Genomic DNA, 13,360 nt, shown 5'->3' with positions numbered 1-13,360 from the left:
AGCCGACACGAGCAAAGAACCGCCTAAGGAATCAGGGGCTCATATGCCTACCGCAACTCCTAAAACTTGTGGTCATACAGGGGCCGGAAGGAATCGTTGTCTGCTGTCTATCCTGCCAGTCTAGGTGAAGTCCATTAAAGGAGATCAAGTAATACAGACATACGCATTCTTAGACTCTAGCAGTTCAGCCACATTTTGCTCGGAGCAGCTTATGCAAAGGCTCAATCTTGCTGGGAGATGAACTCAGTTTCTCTTGTACACCATGGGTAGAGAAAAAGTGGTGCCAGCATATTCGCTCTCAGGCTTGGAAGTGTCTGGTATTGATGACAACCTCTTCCAGAAATTCTCACACAGAAGAAAATGCCTGTAAGTGTTGACAAAATTATGACCGAAGGGGATTTAGCAAGATGGCCATATCTGGCAAAGGTAAAATGTCCCACTATAAAGGCTAATGTAGATCTGTTGATTGGATGTAATGCACCCAAGATATTGGAGCCTTGGAAGGTCACCAATAGCTGTGAGGATGGCCCATACGCTATAAGAACAGTGTTTGGGTGGGTCGTTAATGGTCCTTTGCAAGTAAAGGACCGCAGCTGTGGAGCGGAATGCATGTCAGCTATGGTGAATAGTATTTCTGTGTGTAGGTTAGAGGAAATGCTCAGTAATCAGTACAATCACGACTTCAATGAGAAAGCTACAGAAGAGAAAGGGTTATCAAGAGAAGACATTAAGTTTATGGAAATTGTGGAAAGGTCTGCAACTCTTGAAGATGAGCATTACAGTCTGAAATTGCCCTTCAAGAAGAATCGCTTGTCTCTTCCTAATAACTACTCTTTGGCAAGGCAAAGGATACTTGGCCTAAGAAGAAAGTTCAAGAGAGATGAACACTACTTTGGGGAGTACAGTGCGTTCATTAATGAAATGATTAGTAAAGGGTATGCCGAAGCAGTACCTACCCCCTGGCTGAGTGGTGCCAGCAGCAAGGTGTGGTATATCCCTCACCACGGCGTATACCATCCAAGGAAGAAAACTCTGCGAGTGGTGTTTGACTGTGCTGCGACATACAAAGGAACATCATTGAACCAGAAGCTCCTGCAAGGTCCCAACCTTAACAGTACATTGCTGGGAGTCCTCTTGAGGTTTAGACAGGAACCTGTGGCCATCATGGGTGATGTACAAGCAATGTTCCATCAGGTTAAGGTCCCAAAGGGAGACCGAGACTTCTTGCGGTTTCTGTGGTGGCCGGCGGCAGATCTGACTAAGGATGTGGCTGAGTTTCGTATGACTGTCCATCTGTTTGGTGCCACGTCATCTCCAAGCTGTGCCATCTTTGCTCTAAGAAAAACAGCTGATGACAATCAGGGCAACTTTCCAGCAGAGGTCATCCAAGCAGTTAAAGAAAACTTTTATGTGGATGACTGCCTGAAGAGTATGGCATCTGAAGAGGAAGCTGTGCAAATGGTTAAGCATCTCACTGCTCTTTGTCAGAGAGGAGGATTTACTCTGACCAAATGGATCAGTAACAATCGCACCATATTGCAAACTTTGCCTGAAGAGCATAAAGCTAAGGATCTGAGGGAACTCAATCTGGACAGAGACAAGCTTCCTGTTGAGAGAGCTCTTGGTTTGCAATGGTGCATTGAGACTGATTCATTCAAGTTTAAAATGGAGACCCATCAAAGGTCCTGCACCAGACGTGGCATGTTGTCTGTGTCTAGCTCTGTTTTTGACCCGATTGGCTTTCTCGCACCTGTTTTGCTGCCCGCCAAGACCATGCTGCAAGAGCTGTGCAGAAGAAACTTTGGATGGGATGAGACTGTACCTCAGGACATCTTACATCATTGGACAAGGTGGCTAGAAGAGCTGGATATGCTATCCGAGTTCAAGATTGAAAGATGTATGAAACCTAAAGATTTTGGAAACATTGTACATGCTCAACTTCATAATTTTTCAGATGCTAGTGAGTCAGGGTATGGGGCAGTCACTTACATCAGGATGCAAAACAACAGAAATGACAGTCACGTTGCATTCCTGATAGGCAAAGCCAAAGTAACACCTCTAAAGGCAGTCACCATTCCTCGCTTAGAGCTGACTGCTGCCGTTCTTGCTGTTCGCATCGACCTGATGTTGAAGACAGAGCTGCGACTTCCGTTGCAAGAATCTGTCTTTTGGACAGATAGCACATCTGTGCTTAAGGATATTATGAACGAGGACAAGCGCTTTCATACCTTTGTGGCAAACAGGGTTTCGGCGATAAGAGCGGCAACTAAAACATCACAATGGCGATATGTGAACACCAAGGAAAACCCAAGCGGATGATGCATCCAGAGGTGTGAGGATCAGAGACTTCATTAATGACAACAGATAGATAAAGGGTCCAAGGTTTCTGTATAAGCCAGAAGAAGGCTGGCCAGCCAATGTGGTGGACACTGTGATCAAGGCAGATGACCTGGAGGTCAAGAAGGAAGCTGTTGTGAATGCAGTCCATGCGATGGATCCACTTTATGGTACCAACCGTCTTATCGTCTACTTCTCAGACTGGAGGAGACTAAAGGTAGCTGTAGCCTGGCTCCTTAAGTTGAGAAAGATGCTGTTGAACATGGCTCGCAAGAGGAAGGAGTTAGACTCTTCTAATGCCAGCACGGAGGAGTGTCAGGAGAAAGTGTTCTATACAAGTTGGACCCGTGTTTGAATGATGGGCTCCTAAGGGTTGGGGGGCGACTGACCAGAGGCTCTTTGCCAGAGGAAGCTAAGCATCCGCTGATTTTAGCCAAAGATCAACATGTAGCCATGCTTATTCTGAAAGATATTCATCAGCAGCTTGGTCATAGCGGTCGAAGTCACACGCTGTCCACCCTGAGGAGGAAATATTGGGTTACAGGGGCAAATACAGCTGTCAGGAGAGTCATAAATGAGTGTTGCTTCTGTAGGAGACACAACAGTAGGATGATTGTACAGAAGATGGCAGATTTGCCAAAGGAAAGGATTCTTCCTAACCATCCACCTTTTACCAATGTGGGAATTGACTACTTTGGACCGATAGAGGTGAAAAGAGGACGAGGCACAGTCAAACGCTATGGCGTGATTTTCACCTGTTTCTCCAGTAGAGCAGTCCACTTAGAGGTAGCCAACTCATTTGATACAGATGCATGCATTAATGCATTACGTCGATTCATCTGTAGAAGGGGTCAAGTTGCTCATATACAGTCAGACAATGGAACTAATTTCATAGGAGCAGAGAGAGAACTTAGGGAGGCGCTCTCATCCCTGAACCATGCAAGGATAGAAGGAGTGTTGCAGCAAAAGGGAGTGGAGCTTCAATCCTCCAGCAGGGTCACATTTTGGTGGTGTCTGGGAACGTCTCATTCGTATGGTGAGGAAGATTCTCAGTGCTGTCCTTCAGCAGCAAAGACTGGATGATGATGGATTCCATACAGTCATTTGTGAAGCTGAGGCCATTTTAAATGAAATTTAAATGATCACCAAGTTGTCTGATGATCCGAATGACCTTGAGCCCCTTACTCCCAACCATATCCTGCTTATGAAAGGAAAACCATCTTTACCACCAGGACTGTTTGAGCAGCACGACTTGTACATTGGGAAGAGGTGGAGACAAGTCCAGTACATTTCTAATCTTTTCTGGAAACGGTGGATCCTTGAATATCTACCTTTGTTGCAAGAGAGGCAGAAATGGAACCAAAGGAAGAACAATCTCAAATCTGGGGATATTGTAATCATTATGGATCCTACTGCCCCACGTGGCTCATGGCCTTTGGGAAGAGTCTTAGAAGCTTTCTGTAACAAAAGAGGTCTTGTACATTCAGTGCACCTGCAGACAAAGGCAAGTGTCATCGAAAGGCCTGTGACTAAGCTTTATTTACTGCATGAGCCTACAGGTTAGCAGATTATCATAGGTTCTCAATTAACGCACCAGGTCAATGTTTTGGATGTGTGTATGTGTACAGTAAACTGTGCTCATTATTGTGTCTCAGCATGGCTCCTGAATTGTAATGTTTGGAATTGTTATGTCTGCTAGCCATATAGGGGCGGGTGTGTAGGAGCCATTTTTTATGTGAATGTTAATTGGTCCACTAGGTGTCACTATGTTACGCTATGTTACTGCCAGCAGAGGGTGTTACTGGCTGACGATTTGAGCACTGGAATTTTATAATATAACTTGTGGTGAGCAATAAATAACTTTTAAACGGCATGTTACGTTTGGGATGCCTTTCATAGACACAAGTGGCGTACGAGTAACCCCTCGGGGCTTCAAGTTTAGGCTTAGCCTCTACAGGCACAGTGGAGAATGGAGGGAGGGAACAGAGCAGGTAACACAGAAACCTAAGCAAGAGGCCATCTCCAGCAAGTTTTACATACCCATACACAGCTGACCATTTGCAAGGCTGGTTGGGGGTGCCACAAGTCCACACAAAAACTATAACAATAACAACATGAAGAATTTTGTTGGGGATTACTTTCAGAGTGATCTATGCCCTATTAACCTGACTACACTTTTCAGTTATCCAAAAAAAGACATTTGTCCTACTTACAAAGATCACTGACCTAATGAAAGCCAATGCTCTCTTGTCACGTCAGTCTCTTCCATGCAAACTTCGCTATGTATTTGACAAATTACTTGGCAGACAAAGCAATCAAAATTATTACACAAAGAACACCAACACAAAATTTAAAATTACTGAAAACTAAATGAACTGAAACCGATCATCAGTTGGAGCAAAAACTCCTACTGTAGGCTACTATGCAGACGCTATCTTGTCCCACGACCACGCTCATGCCACACTCGCCTACTGCTTGTGCCACTGTCCTGTTTGGAACAGTGATAGTGGCACAGGACTGGGCTGGCAAGGGACACAAGAGCCACGCACCAGTAACAACAACAATAACTTATAATAGTCTAGGTTTTGCTCCTACTGCTTCCCCTGAAATACATAACTGAAATCCCCTCTTTCACAAGTCGTGGACACTAGCCTACTTCATGTCATGTTCAGCCCACGGTTCAGTTCATAACGCCATAAAACTCGCCATCTAGCAAGCTATCTATATCAGGTTTAAAGACAATAATCACATTAATTTCCTCGATTTTTCACCTGAAGAGCGTTAATCACAAACCCATTGATAACCAGCACATCTGAATATAGAGTTACCATGCTGTATGAAATGTATTTTATCAAGATAAAGTTTGTGTTCCCCCTAATAGCATGTCTAACATTAACACTATGTAAGTGAATGAGCTGACTAGCTAACGTAAGCTAGTAAGCTAACGCAATCAGGTTTGAAAAATATAGCATTATAAACATAATAAAAACCTGTTGACAACCCACCTATCATCTAAAGTTCCTCTACTACAATAGGCTAGCCAAATGTGTTTTGTCTGAAATTCATTATTGACGTAGGAACTTTATCTTTAAGCTAGCCTCTCTCCACATCAAGGTTTGCAGGTTAACTTTTGGCTTTAAAATTTCGGTCAACATTTAAGCAATAAATACCAGTTAAACAAGCAGCACAAAACCCTCAAAGAACAATACCAGTATCTACTAGTGCAGTTGGTATAGGAAATGCATATGTCAATTGAAAAAACGTCGTACCTTTGTCTACTTACCACTGACAATATCAGGCAGAAAGCAATGGAAGTGAATGGGGCTAAAGCTGTGAATGTCAAAGTTAGGAACTTTTGAGCTCTGCATAACGCCGAAGTAGCCTGGAAAAAGCGCCACCATTGTTTCCTATAAAAGTCTATGGGAGTGTCGCCACTGTTTTTCTACCGCTCTGGGGCCGTATTCACAAAGCCTTTTATCTTACCACTAGGAGTACTCCTAAATCGCACTAAAAGATTTTAGCTAGGAGTTTTCTCTTAAAAGTTTTTCACAAAGCCTTTCAGACCTACTCTTAGTAAGGAAAAATGACAATAGTACAGCGGGTAACCATGAAAATTGTGCACTTTTTGAAAGAAACATGAAACTTCTACCATAGTTAGGTTATACCATGAGGTTTATTTTCAGATTGGGAGGGAAGTCAAATTTGACCTCTGAGGCCCGGAAGAGGTCAAATCCAAGATAGCCGCCAATAATATTCAAAAGTGCCTCACGTTGGAACCAAACACAGTAGAAAAACACTTAAGGTGTCATTTCCCACTAACTTTTGGGTACCCATTCTGTATCTGATAACTTTGAAACCACCAGAGTTCAAGAAAATGCATTTATGTAAAGGTCAAGGTAAACAAAACATCAAAATATTCATTTTTTATGTATCCCAGTTCATTTCTTTGTTGTCCCTGTATTATTCAGTTATTAGTTGTTATTTCATGAGATGTGTGGTTAATTTCATTTCTTCACAGCACAGAATTATCCACAGGTGACCCCCCCCCCAGACCATTTTCACAGACCACCTGCAATACCACCGCTGGTTGAAAAAACCCTGCTTTAGAGAGTTGTTGCTACAGGCCACAGTACGCACAATGTAGAGAGCACTTCAACCGACATATTCTAACAGGTAAACAGATTGACTATGAACAAACAATATTATTACATAATTACATAATATTATTCATGTTGCAAATTAATTTAACCATAGCCAGGAATGAGTTTTCCTTGGTAGTTAGCTTTTGAGTTAAAAATCATGGACATTGATCAAAACAATTATCCTAGCTAAACTAGAAGATAGTCTGGAACATTTATGTGAGCTGAAGCTAGTTTAATGATTGAACAGAGTATATTGTAGATATGTCAGCTTGGTAATGTGAAATTTATCTATCTAGCAGCGAAAACCCTTGACAGAAGACGCAAAGAAAAGGAAAAGAGCTTCAGACCGAGCGAGGGGGAGTTTCGTAGAGAAAAAGCAGCAGGCTTGCCTGGTGTCCCTTTAAAACGTCCCACATACTCGACGCACCCGACCAGTAGCGCGACAATGTGACGTCACAGAAGCGCCATAACCATTTATACTCGCGCGTAGTGGTCGCAACACTAGTTGCAATATTCTCCTGAACAGAGGTGTCGCTGTTGTGAAAAGACTAACATTAACTACTTACACAGCAGAAGAAGCTGCAGTAAGAAACACCAGTAGCTAGCCTCTGTGATGGTACTTCAGACTTTGGTTGCTACTATTCACAACTACCATCATCATTATCATGTAGTTTCCAAGGTGTGTGCACAGGTAGATAGATAGATAGATAGATAGATAGATAGATGGATATATAGATAGGTACTTTAGTCATCCCGAGGGAAATTTTAATAATTTAAACAGTTTAGTTAGCTAGCTAGCTAGCTAGCAGCTGGCTGAGTTTGTGTAATTTCCTGAAGTGGAAAGAGATTTTGTTCAGGCCTTAATAGATATCCTTTGTTTGAAAATAAATCGTTTCTATTCTTTCCTCTTAATTCCATGTGTTGCAACTCTCACTGGTAACTTTGTTAACTTATCCAGCAAACTATTAAAAATTCACGACTGTAACAAAACACTGCAACTCGCTTGCCCTCGAACTAGTCCATCTTCCTGTTTCCGCCTTGTCGCGCTCGTCTGAAAAAAAATGAGTGGTGCGCTACCTCGCGCTACACGGCCAAAACCCTGGCGCGCCAGAGAGATCTACGTCATTTTGACGTCACATTGTCGCGCTACCGGTCGGGTGCGTCAGGTATGTAGAAGCCTTAAATAGCCGGTCAACCGGGCTTGAACACATTTGTAGCTAGCATGTTAATATAAGGCTGTGTCTTTAATTACTACTTATTTAATTACTTCTTACTGTTAAGACTACCAATTGGGAGATTGTTAGGGCAGGTTTTGTGGTGGACTGATGCTCAATGTTTGTACCATCAAGTTACACCCTCTGCTGGCAGTTTTCTTTGAATGACCCATCAAAAGAGAAAGATGAATTAAGGATCTTTGCGCACTACTTGTGCTGCTCGCATTAAGTGCATGGCATCACTGTCAGTTTGACAGGCTATCATGAGAGCTGGTCCAATGTCCTTCTCAAAACTCAGGAGTGTGTCTCTTCCGCGTGAATGTGCCCTCAGATGTGGAAGCTCAGAAAGCAGTCGTTCTTTCAGTCTGGTGGTGTGAATCCGTTCACCTACAGTAAGACCAAGTTGTTCCTCACATTTCTGTCAGTGTTGTAGGTGCATGCACGGGTCATTCAAAGAAAACTGCCAGCAGAAGGCTGTGCCACCATCTCTCTTGGCCTTCATCAACATAGTACTTGATGGTACAAACATTGAGCATCAGTCCACCACAAAACCTGCCCTAACAATCTCCCAATTGATAGTCTTTAACAGTAAAAAGTAATTAATTAGTAGTAATTATATAATAACACTAGGGCTGTCAATCAATTAAAAAAATTAATCTAATTAATTACATACTCTGTGATTAATTAATCTAAATTAATCGCGTATATAATTTTCGCTGTGAATTCAAATGAATCATTGAATAATAAGCATTAGTGACATTAAAGTTCAAAAACTCTTTTATTATTATTTTCACTGTTCAAATAATGGCCGTAATAATATATGATATGACCTAATATGCTGAGGAAATAAATTCAACAGTGCTTCGGGAAGAAGTTTTTTTTCACATACAAGGCATTTCAGGCCACAGATATAACCTAGGGGACACAATGAAAATAAATGAACACTCCCCTCAATGTCAACACTTATTTCTTTGCATTGATGTGCGACTATAGAGTTGATGAACTCCGGTGACATGCAAATTCCTTGCTGCAGACATTGCAGAGGACTTTATTTTCAACACTTTATTTTTTATCAACAACATCAGGCCATTTTTTTAAAAGTACATGTTCCAATCAATGATCCAGGCAGCACGTTTTCTTCTCTCTCCTTCATTTTACAGTCTAATTTTTACTGACTAGAACGGCTCGGGGTCAAAGGTCATACGGAATCGATTAATCTGCACTAATTTTTTTAATCAGTTATTTTTTCTCAAATTAATTAATCAAAATGAATCAGTTATTTTGACAGCCCTAATTAACACGCTAGCTACAAATGTGTTCAAGCCCGGTTGACCGGCTTTTTAACTAGGCTACTCTGTTAACATTACCCATTTCAGCCATAACAAATTTCACATTACCAAGCTGACATATCTACAATATACTCTGTTCAATCATTAAACTAGCTTCAGCTCACATAAATGTTCCAGACTGTCTTCTAGTTTAGCTAGGATAATTATTTTGATGAATGTCCATGATGTTTACCTCAAAAGCTAACTACCAAGGAAAACTCCTTCCTGGCTATGGTTAAATTAATTTGCAACATGAATAATATTATGTAATTATGTAATAATATTGTTTGTTCATAGTCAATATGTTTACCTGTTAGAATATGTCGGTTGAAGTGCTCTCTACATTGTGCGTACTGTGGCCTGTAGCAACAACTCTCTAAAGCAGGGTTTTTTTAACCAGCGGTGGTATGGCAGGTGGTCTGTGAAAATGGTCTAGGGGGGTCACCTGTGGATAATTCTGTGCTGTGAAGAAATGAAATTAGCCACACATCTCATGAAATAACAACTAATAACTGAATAATACAGGGACAACAAAGAAATGAATTGGGGTACATAGGGTACATAAAAAATGAATATTTTGATGTTTTGTTTACCTTGACCTTTACATAAATGCATTTTCTTGAACTCTGGTGGTTTCAAAGTTATCAGATACAGAATGGGCACACAAAGGTTAGTGGGAAATGACACCTTAAGTGTTTTTCTACTGTGTTTGGTTCCAACTTGAGGCACTTTTGAATATTATTGGCGGCCATCTTGGATTTGACCTCTTCCGGGCCTCAGAGGTCAAATTTGACTTCCCTCCCAATCTGAAAATAAACCTTATGGTATAACCATAGACTGTATATATACAGTCTATGGGTATAACCTAACTATGGTAGAAGTTTCATGTTTCTTTCAAAAAGTGCACAATTCCCCTTGATTTGAGGGCTTAACCGCTGTACTACAACTCCTAAACCAAAGATTCTAGAGCGGAGCGCTCTAGAATCTTTGTCCTAAACTAAGAGTGCATCTTCGTTGCTATGGATGACGTCATTACTCATGCACGAGCTTGACTGAAGTGATCACCTTGATTGGCTGATGATTGTAACGCTGGAATGATTCCAAACCATGGAGGTATTATATACATAGACATAATATACATAGACGCTGCATTGGCTGCTGGAAACGAGAAATGCGGCCGCCATCTATTGGCCCGGTCATACTCCTCGTTGCGTTGCAGCAGAAGACACAAGATGCCAGTACTGTGCAGCATGTTCCTGCTCAAATCGACGGACCATCGCAAACAGGGCTCGGGGGATTTACTTTTCACAAGTAAGATTTAACATTACCGTACTAATGGATGTATTTTGTGAATAGAATATTACCAGAGAGTTGAGAAGGTATTTTGATATTACTGTATGAGAATCGTAGCCAGCTAGCTAGGCTGTTTACTCGGTGTTCACCCGGCTATGAACTGAGACTTGATAAGTCATATTCCATAACACTGACTTAGATTACAACTGACACAAAAAGGCTATTGTAGAAATAAATCATACTAGATTTGGCTGGCGAATTTTACACAAGTGGCACAGACTGTAGCCTATATTATTGGGCAATCGCTAGCTGCTACTTGTAGCCTAAGCGTGTTGGTAGCTTCACTATTTCCTGAATAAAGTAACTTTTCAATAGCTTAACTTCTTTATTTATCAAGTGGCTTAGCCACACAAGCTACACTTTTCTTGTCATGTGTAATTGGCACAATTTAAAGTAGCTTCCTATGTAGAGAACTAGCCTACTGCTGTGTTTGTGTTACTAATACATTTGACTGGGTGGTAGTATTGTGTAGTGTTTTATTCATGGCAGAGTAACTGATAGTTTAGCTCACTACAATGTCTAAGTAGCTTGCCCAACACTGTATTATTCACATGTCATTTACCCTAACAAGAATAAGATGCCTCTCAAATTCCTTTCATTTATTTATTTTCTATCTCCCCAGAACAACTGCCTTGCTCAAGGAGACTGTGAATGAACTGAATAGTCTCCTCACATCCCTGGAACTGAGGAAGGTGCAGCTCTTCATTACAGTATTGGAGGGCATCTGCTACACTGTGACTGGATATTTGATTTATGAGCTCCACCTTCATCACCTGCATTCACCACTCTGTGTCCCATTTTCCCATCGTCTGGTTGACTCAGTCCTCTTTTAGGGAGTTTACCCAGTTTCACTATGTACTGCTATCTTATTTGCCCACCTGCTGTCTGAAGCACTTTTTTCTTAGCCAAAGTGTACCCAAGCAATTTTAGCAAGGTGGGAACATACAAAATTACATGCACCGGTTATCGAAATCATAGAACCAACTGCATGACAGTAACCTCTGTCTCACTGAGCCTGTGAAGACACTCCCCGATTCTTTACTGATTGCAATGAACGGGGCTGATCTTAGCAGTTTCTAAAATGTTTCTTAATTCCTATTTATTTAATCTCTTCATTGGGGCTGAAAGCTTTCTGTGAACTGTAAATAACAGATGCTGTTGATGAATCCACACTGTACAAGTGACAAGTCACCTTTTTGTCTTGAATTGATTAACTGTTACACTTACTATGCCAAACCAATGTCTTTTTTAAGGATCAGAAACAAACCTACAAACTTGCACTTTACAATATTTATGGAACTTGTCTAACAAATGCTGTTGATATTGAACCCAGTTAGTCCATTTCCTTTACTTATGCCACACCAATGTCTGTTCATCAAACTTTATTTTTGATGGCACTGAACTGAAAATGTTAATGGATTGTTTCTGTCAATTTAACCCATTAAAACTTGTATCAAACCAGTTTCTGTCTATGCTGTCAAACATGGATTAGTTATGTTCCCAGTGTTTATATTGGATGTCATCACTTTATAATATATCATATATCAGAATATTCTATTACTATTAAGCCCACTATGAATATTAAAATACACACAACCATGTTTCCTGTATACAGCTTTTCTACTGGGAGGTTTACAACTTATTCTGTCAATTTACCCAAGTTTGTCACTAAACCACACAGGCCTACTTGGAATACCCCTCAGATGTCTGAATGGCACTGATCTCACTTGTTTATAGAACCTTTCTGTGAATAATGCTGTTGATGGAACTTTTCTGTCAACTGTGAACTATATTTAACTCATTAAACTTGTAGCCTATCAAACTAGTTTTGTCTATGCTGTCAAACATGGATTATGTTCCCAGTTTTGATATCGGACGTCAGGTCACTTTATATCATATATCAGAATATTCTATTACTGTTAAACCCACTATGAATATTAAAATACGCTAAATCATGTGTCCTGTATCATAGCTACATGTATGACCTTTGCAGCAAAAAAAACCGCGTGAGAATCTGTTCGGTATTCAGTGAGATATGATTAATTAAGTGTGCTGACAGCTCATCTCACCGGCCAAACAGATTACACTGAGTGGAGTGGATGACCGGTCCAAGATGGCGGCTCCAAATCTCGTCAGCGCTAGTAAGGAGTAGCGGTCGATGCGGCGTCTATGTATATTATGTCTATGGGTGCTATAGGTCTAAAATGCTTCGTGAATTACTTTTAGTGAAAAAAATGCGGAGTCCTAAAGTTAGGAGTGACACGCCCATTATTTTTAGGAGTTGCTCCTAAATTCGCCACTTAGGAGCATAGACAGTAAAAGAAAGGAGCTTAGGAGCTACTTTTAGCCTTAAAATTCTTTGTGAATACGGCCCCAGATCTTGCGTTTTCATGAGTTTTCGATCGTCATATATTTCATTTCCATTCATCACACAGTTCCCAAAATCACATATAAGGTGTGTTAGAGTGTCTAGTTTGTAATTAAAAAAAAAAAGCTAAAAACGTAATATTACGTTTTTGCCACTCAACGTTATGTTGTTGGCACTCAACGCATGGGAAGGAAAATGATGGCTGCACTAGATGTCACTTGCTGCAATATAACGTAAGTTTTTTTTATGTATCGTGTGCATAACTCCATTAAAATGCTATGAAGTGAAGAGGGTGTTTATCCTACCCAGTTCAATGTATCTTTTCTGTTCATCCATGCGTCGGCAAACACCACTCCTTCCATCTGTGTAGGGGATATATGTGGAGAATGAAACGGGCGTGTCAAACACGTGGACAAGTGGGTATGAATGTACAACGTGTGCAGCCCTTAACCCATCCATAATGCAACATAATAGTGGCATGAATTTCATGTCCATCAAATGTCTTTCTCGTTTGATATTAAGCATGGCTGTTTTCACAGTTATGAAAAGCATTGCCAAGGCTTTTCAGACTTAGTTTTATAAACGTGTCGGAGCCGGCAACTGTATAGGTTACCTAGA

The 13,360-nt window shown here is 40.9% G+C and overlaps 1 protein-coding gene across 1 annotated transcript; it reads left to right on the top strand.

Moving 5' to 3' along the window:
* The first annotated feature begins 1,164 nt into the window (after nt 1-1,164).
* LOC121684581 lies at nt 1,165-2,319 on the top strand. Its single transcript, XM_042064639.1, has one exon. It carries the CDS (start codon nt 1,165-1,167, stop codon nt 2,317-2,319), a length of 1,155 nt encoding a protein of 384 aa, XP_041920573.1.
* The last annotated feature ends 11,041 nt before the right edge of the window (nt 2,320-13,360 follow it).

The sequence above is a fragment of the Alosa sapidissima genome, chromosome 15, assembly GCF_018492685.1.
Source record: "Alosa sapidissima isolate fAloSap1 chromosome 15, fAloSap1.pri, whole genome shotgun sequence".
NCBI classification, from domain to species: domain Eukaryota; kingdom Metazoa; phylum Chordata; class Actinopteri; order Clupeiformes; family Clupeidae; genus Alosa; species Alosa sapidissima.
This window is presented reverse-complemented; position numbering and strand designations above follow the sequence as displayed.

Bases quoted from the DNA above. Each gene is read 5' to 3' on its own strand.
- LOC121684581 (XM_042064639.1), top strand. From the start codon at position 1,165: ATGGGTGATGTACAAGCAATGTTCCATCAGGTTAAGGTCCCAAAGGGA.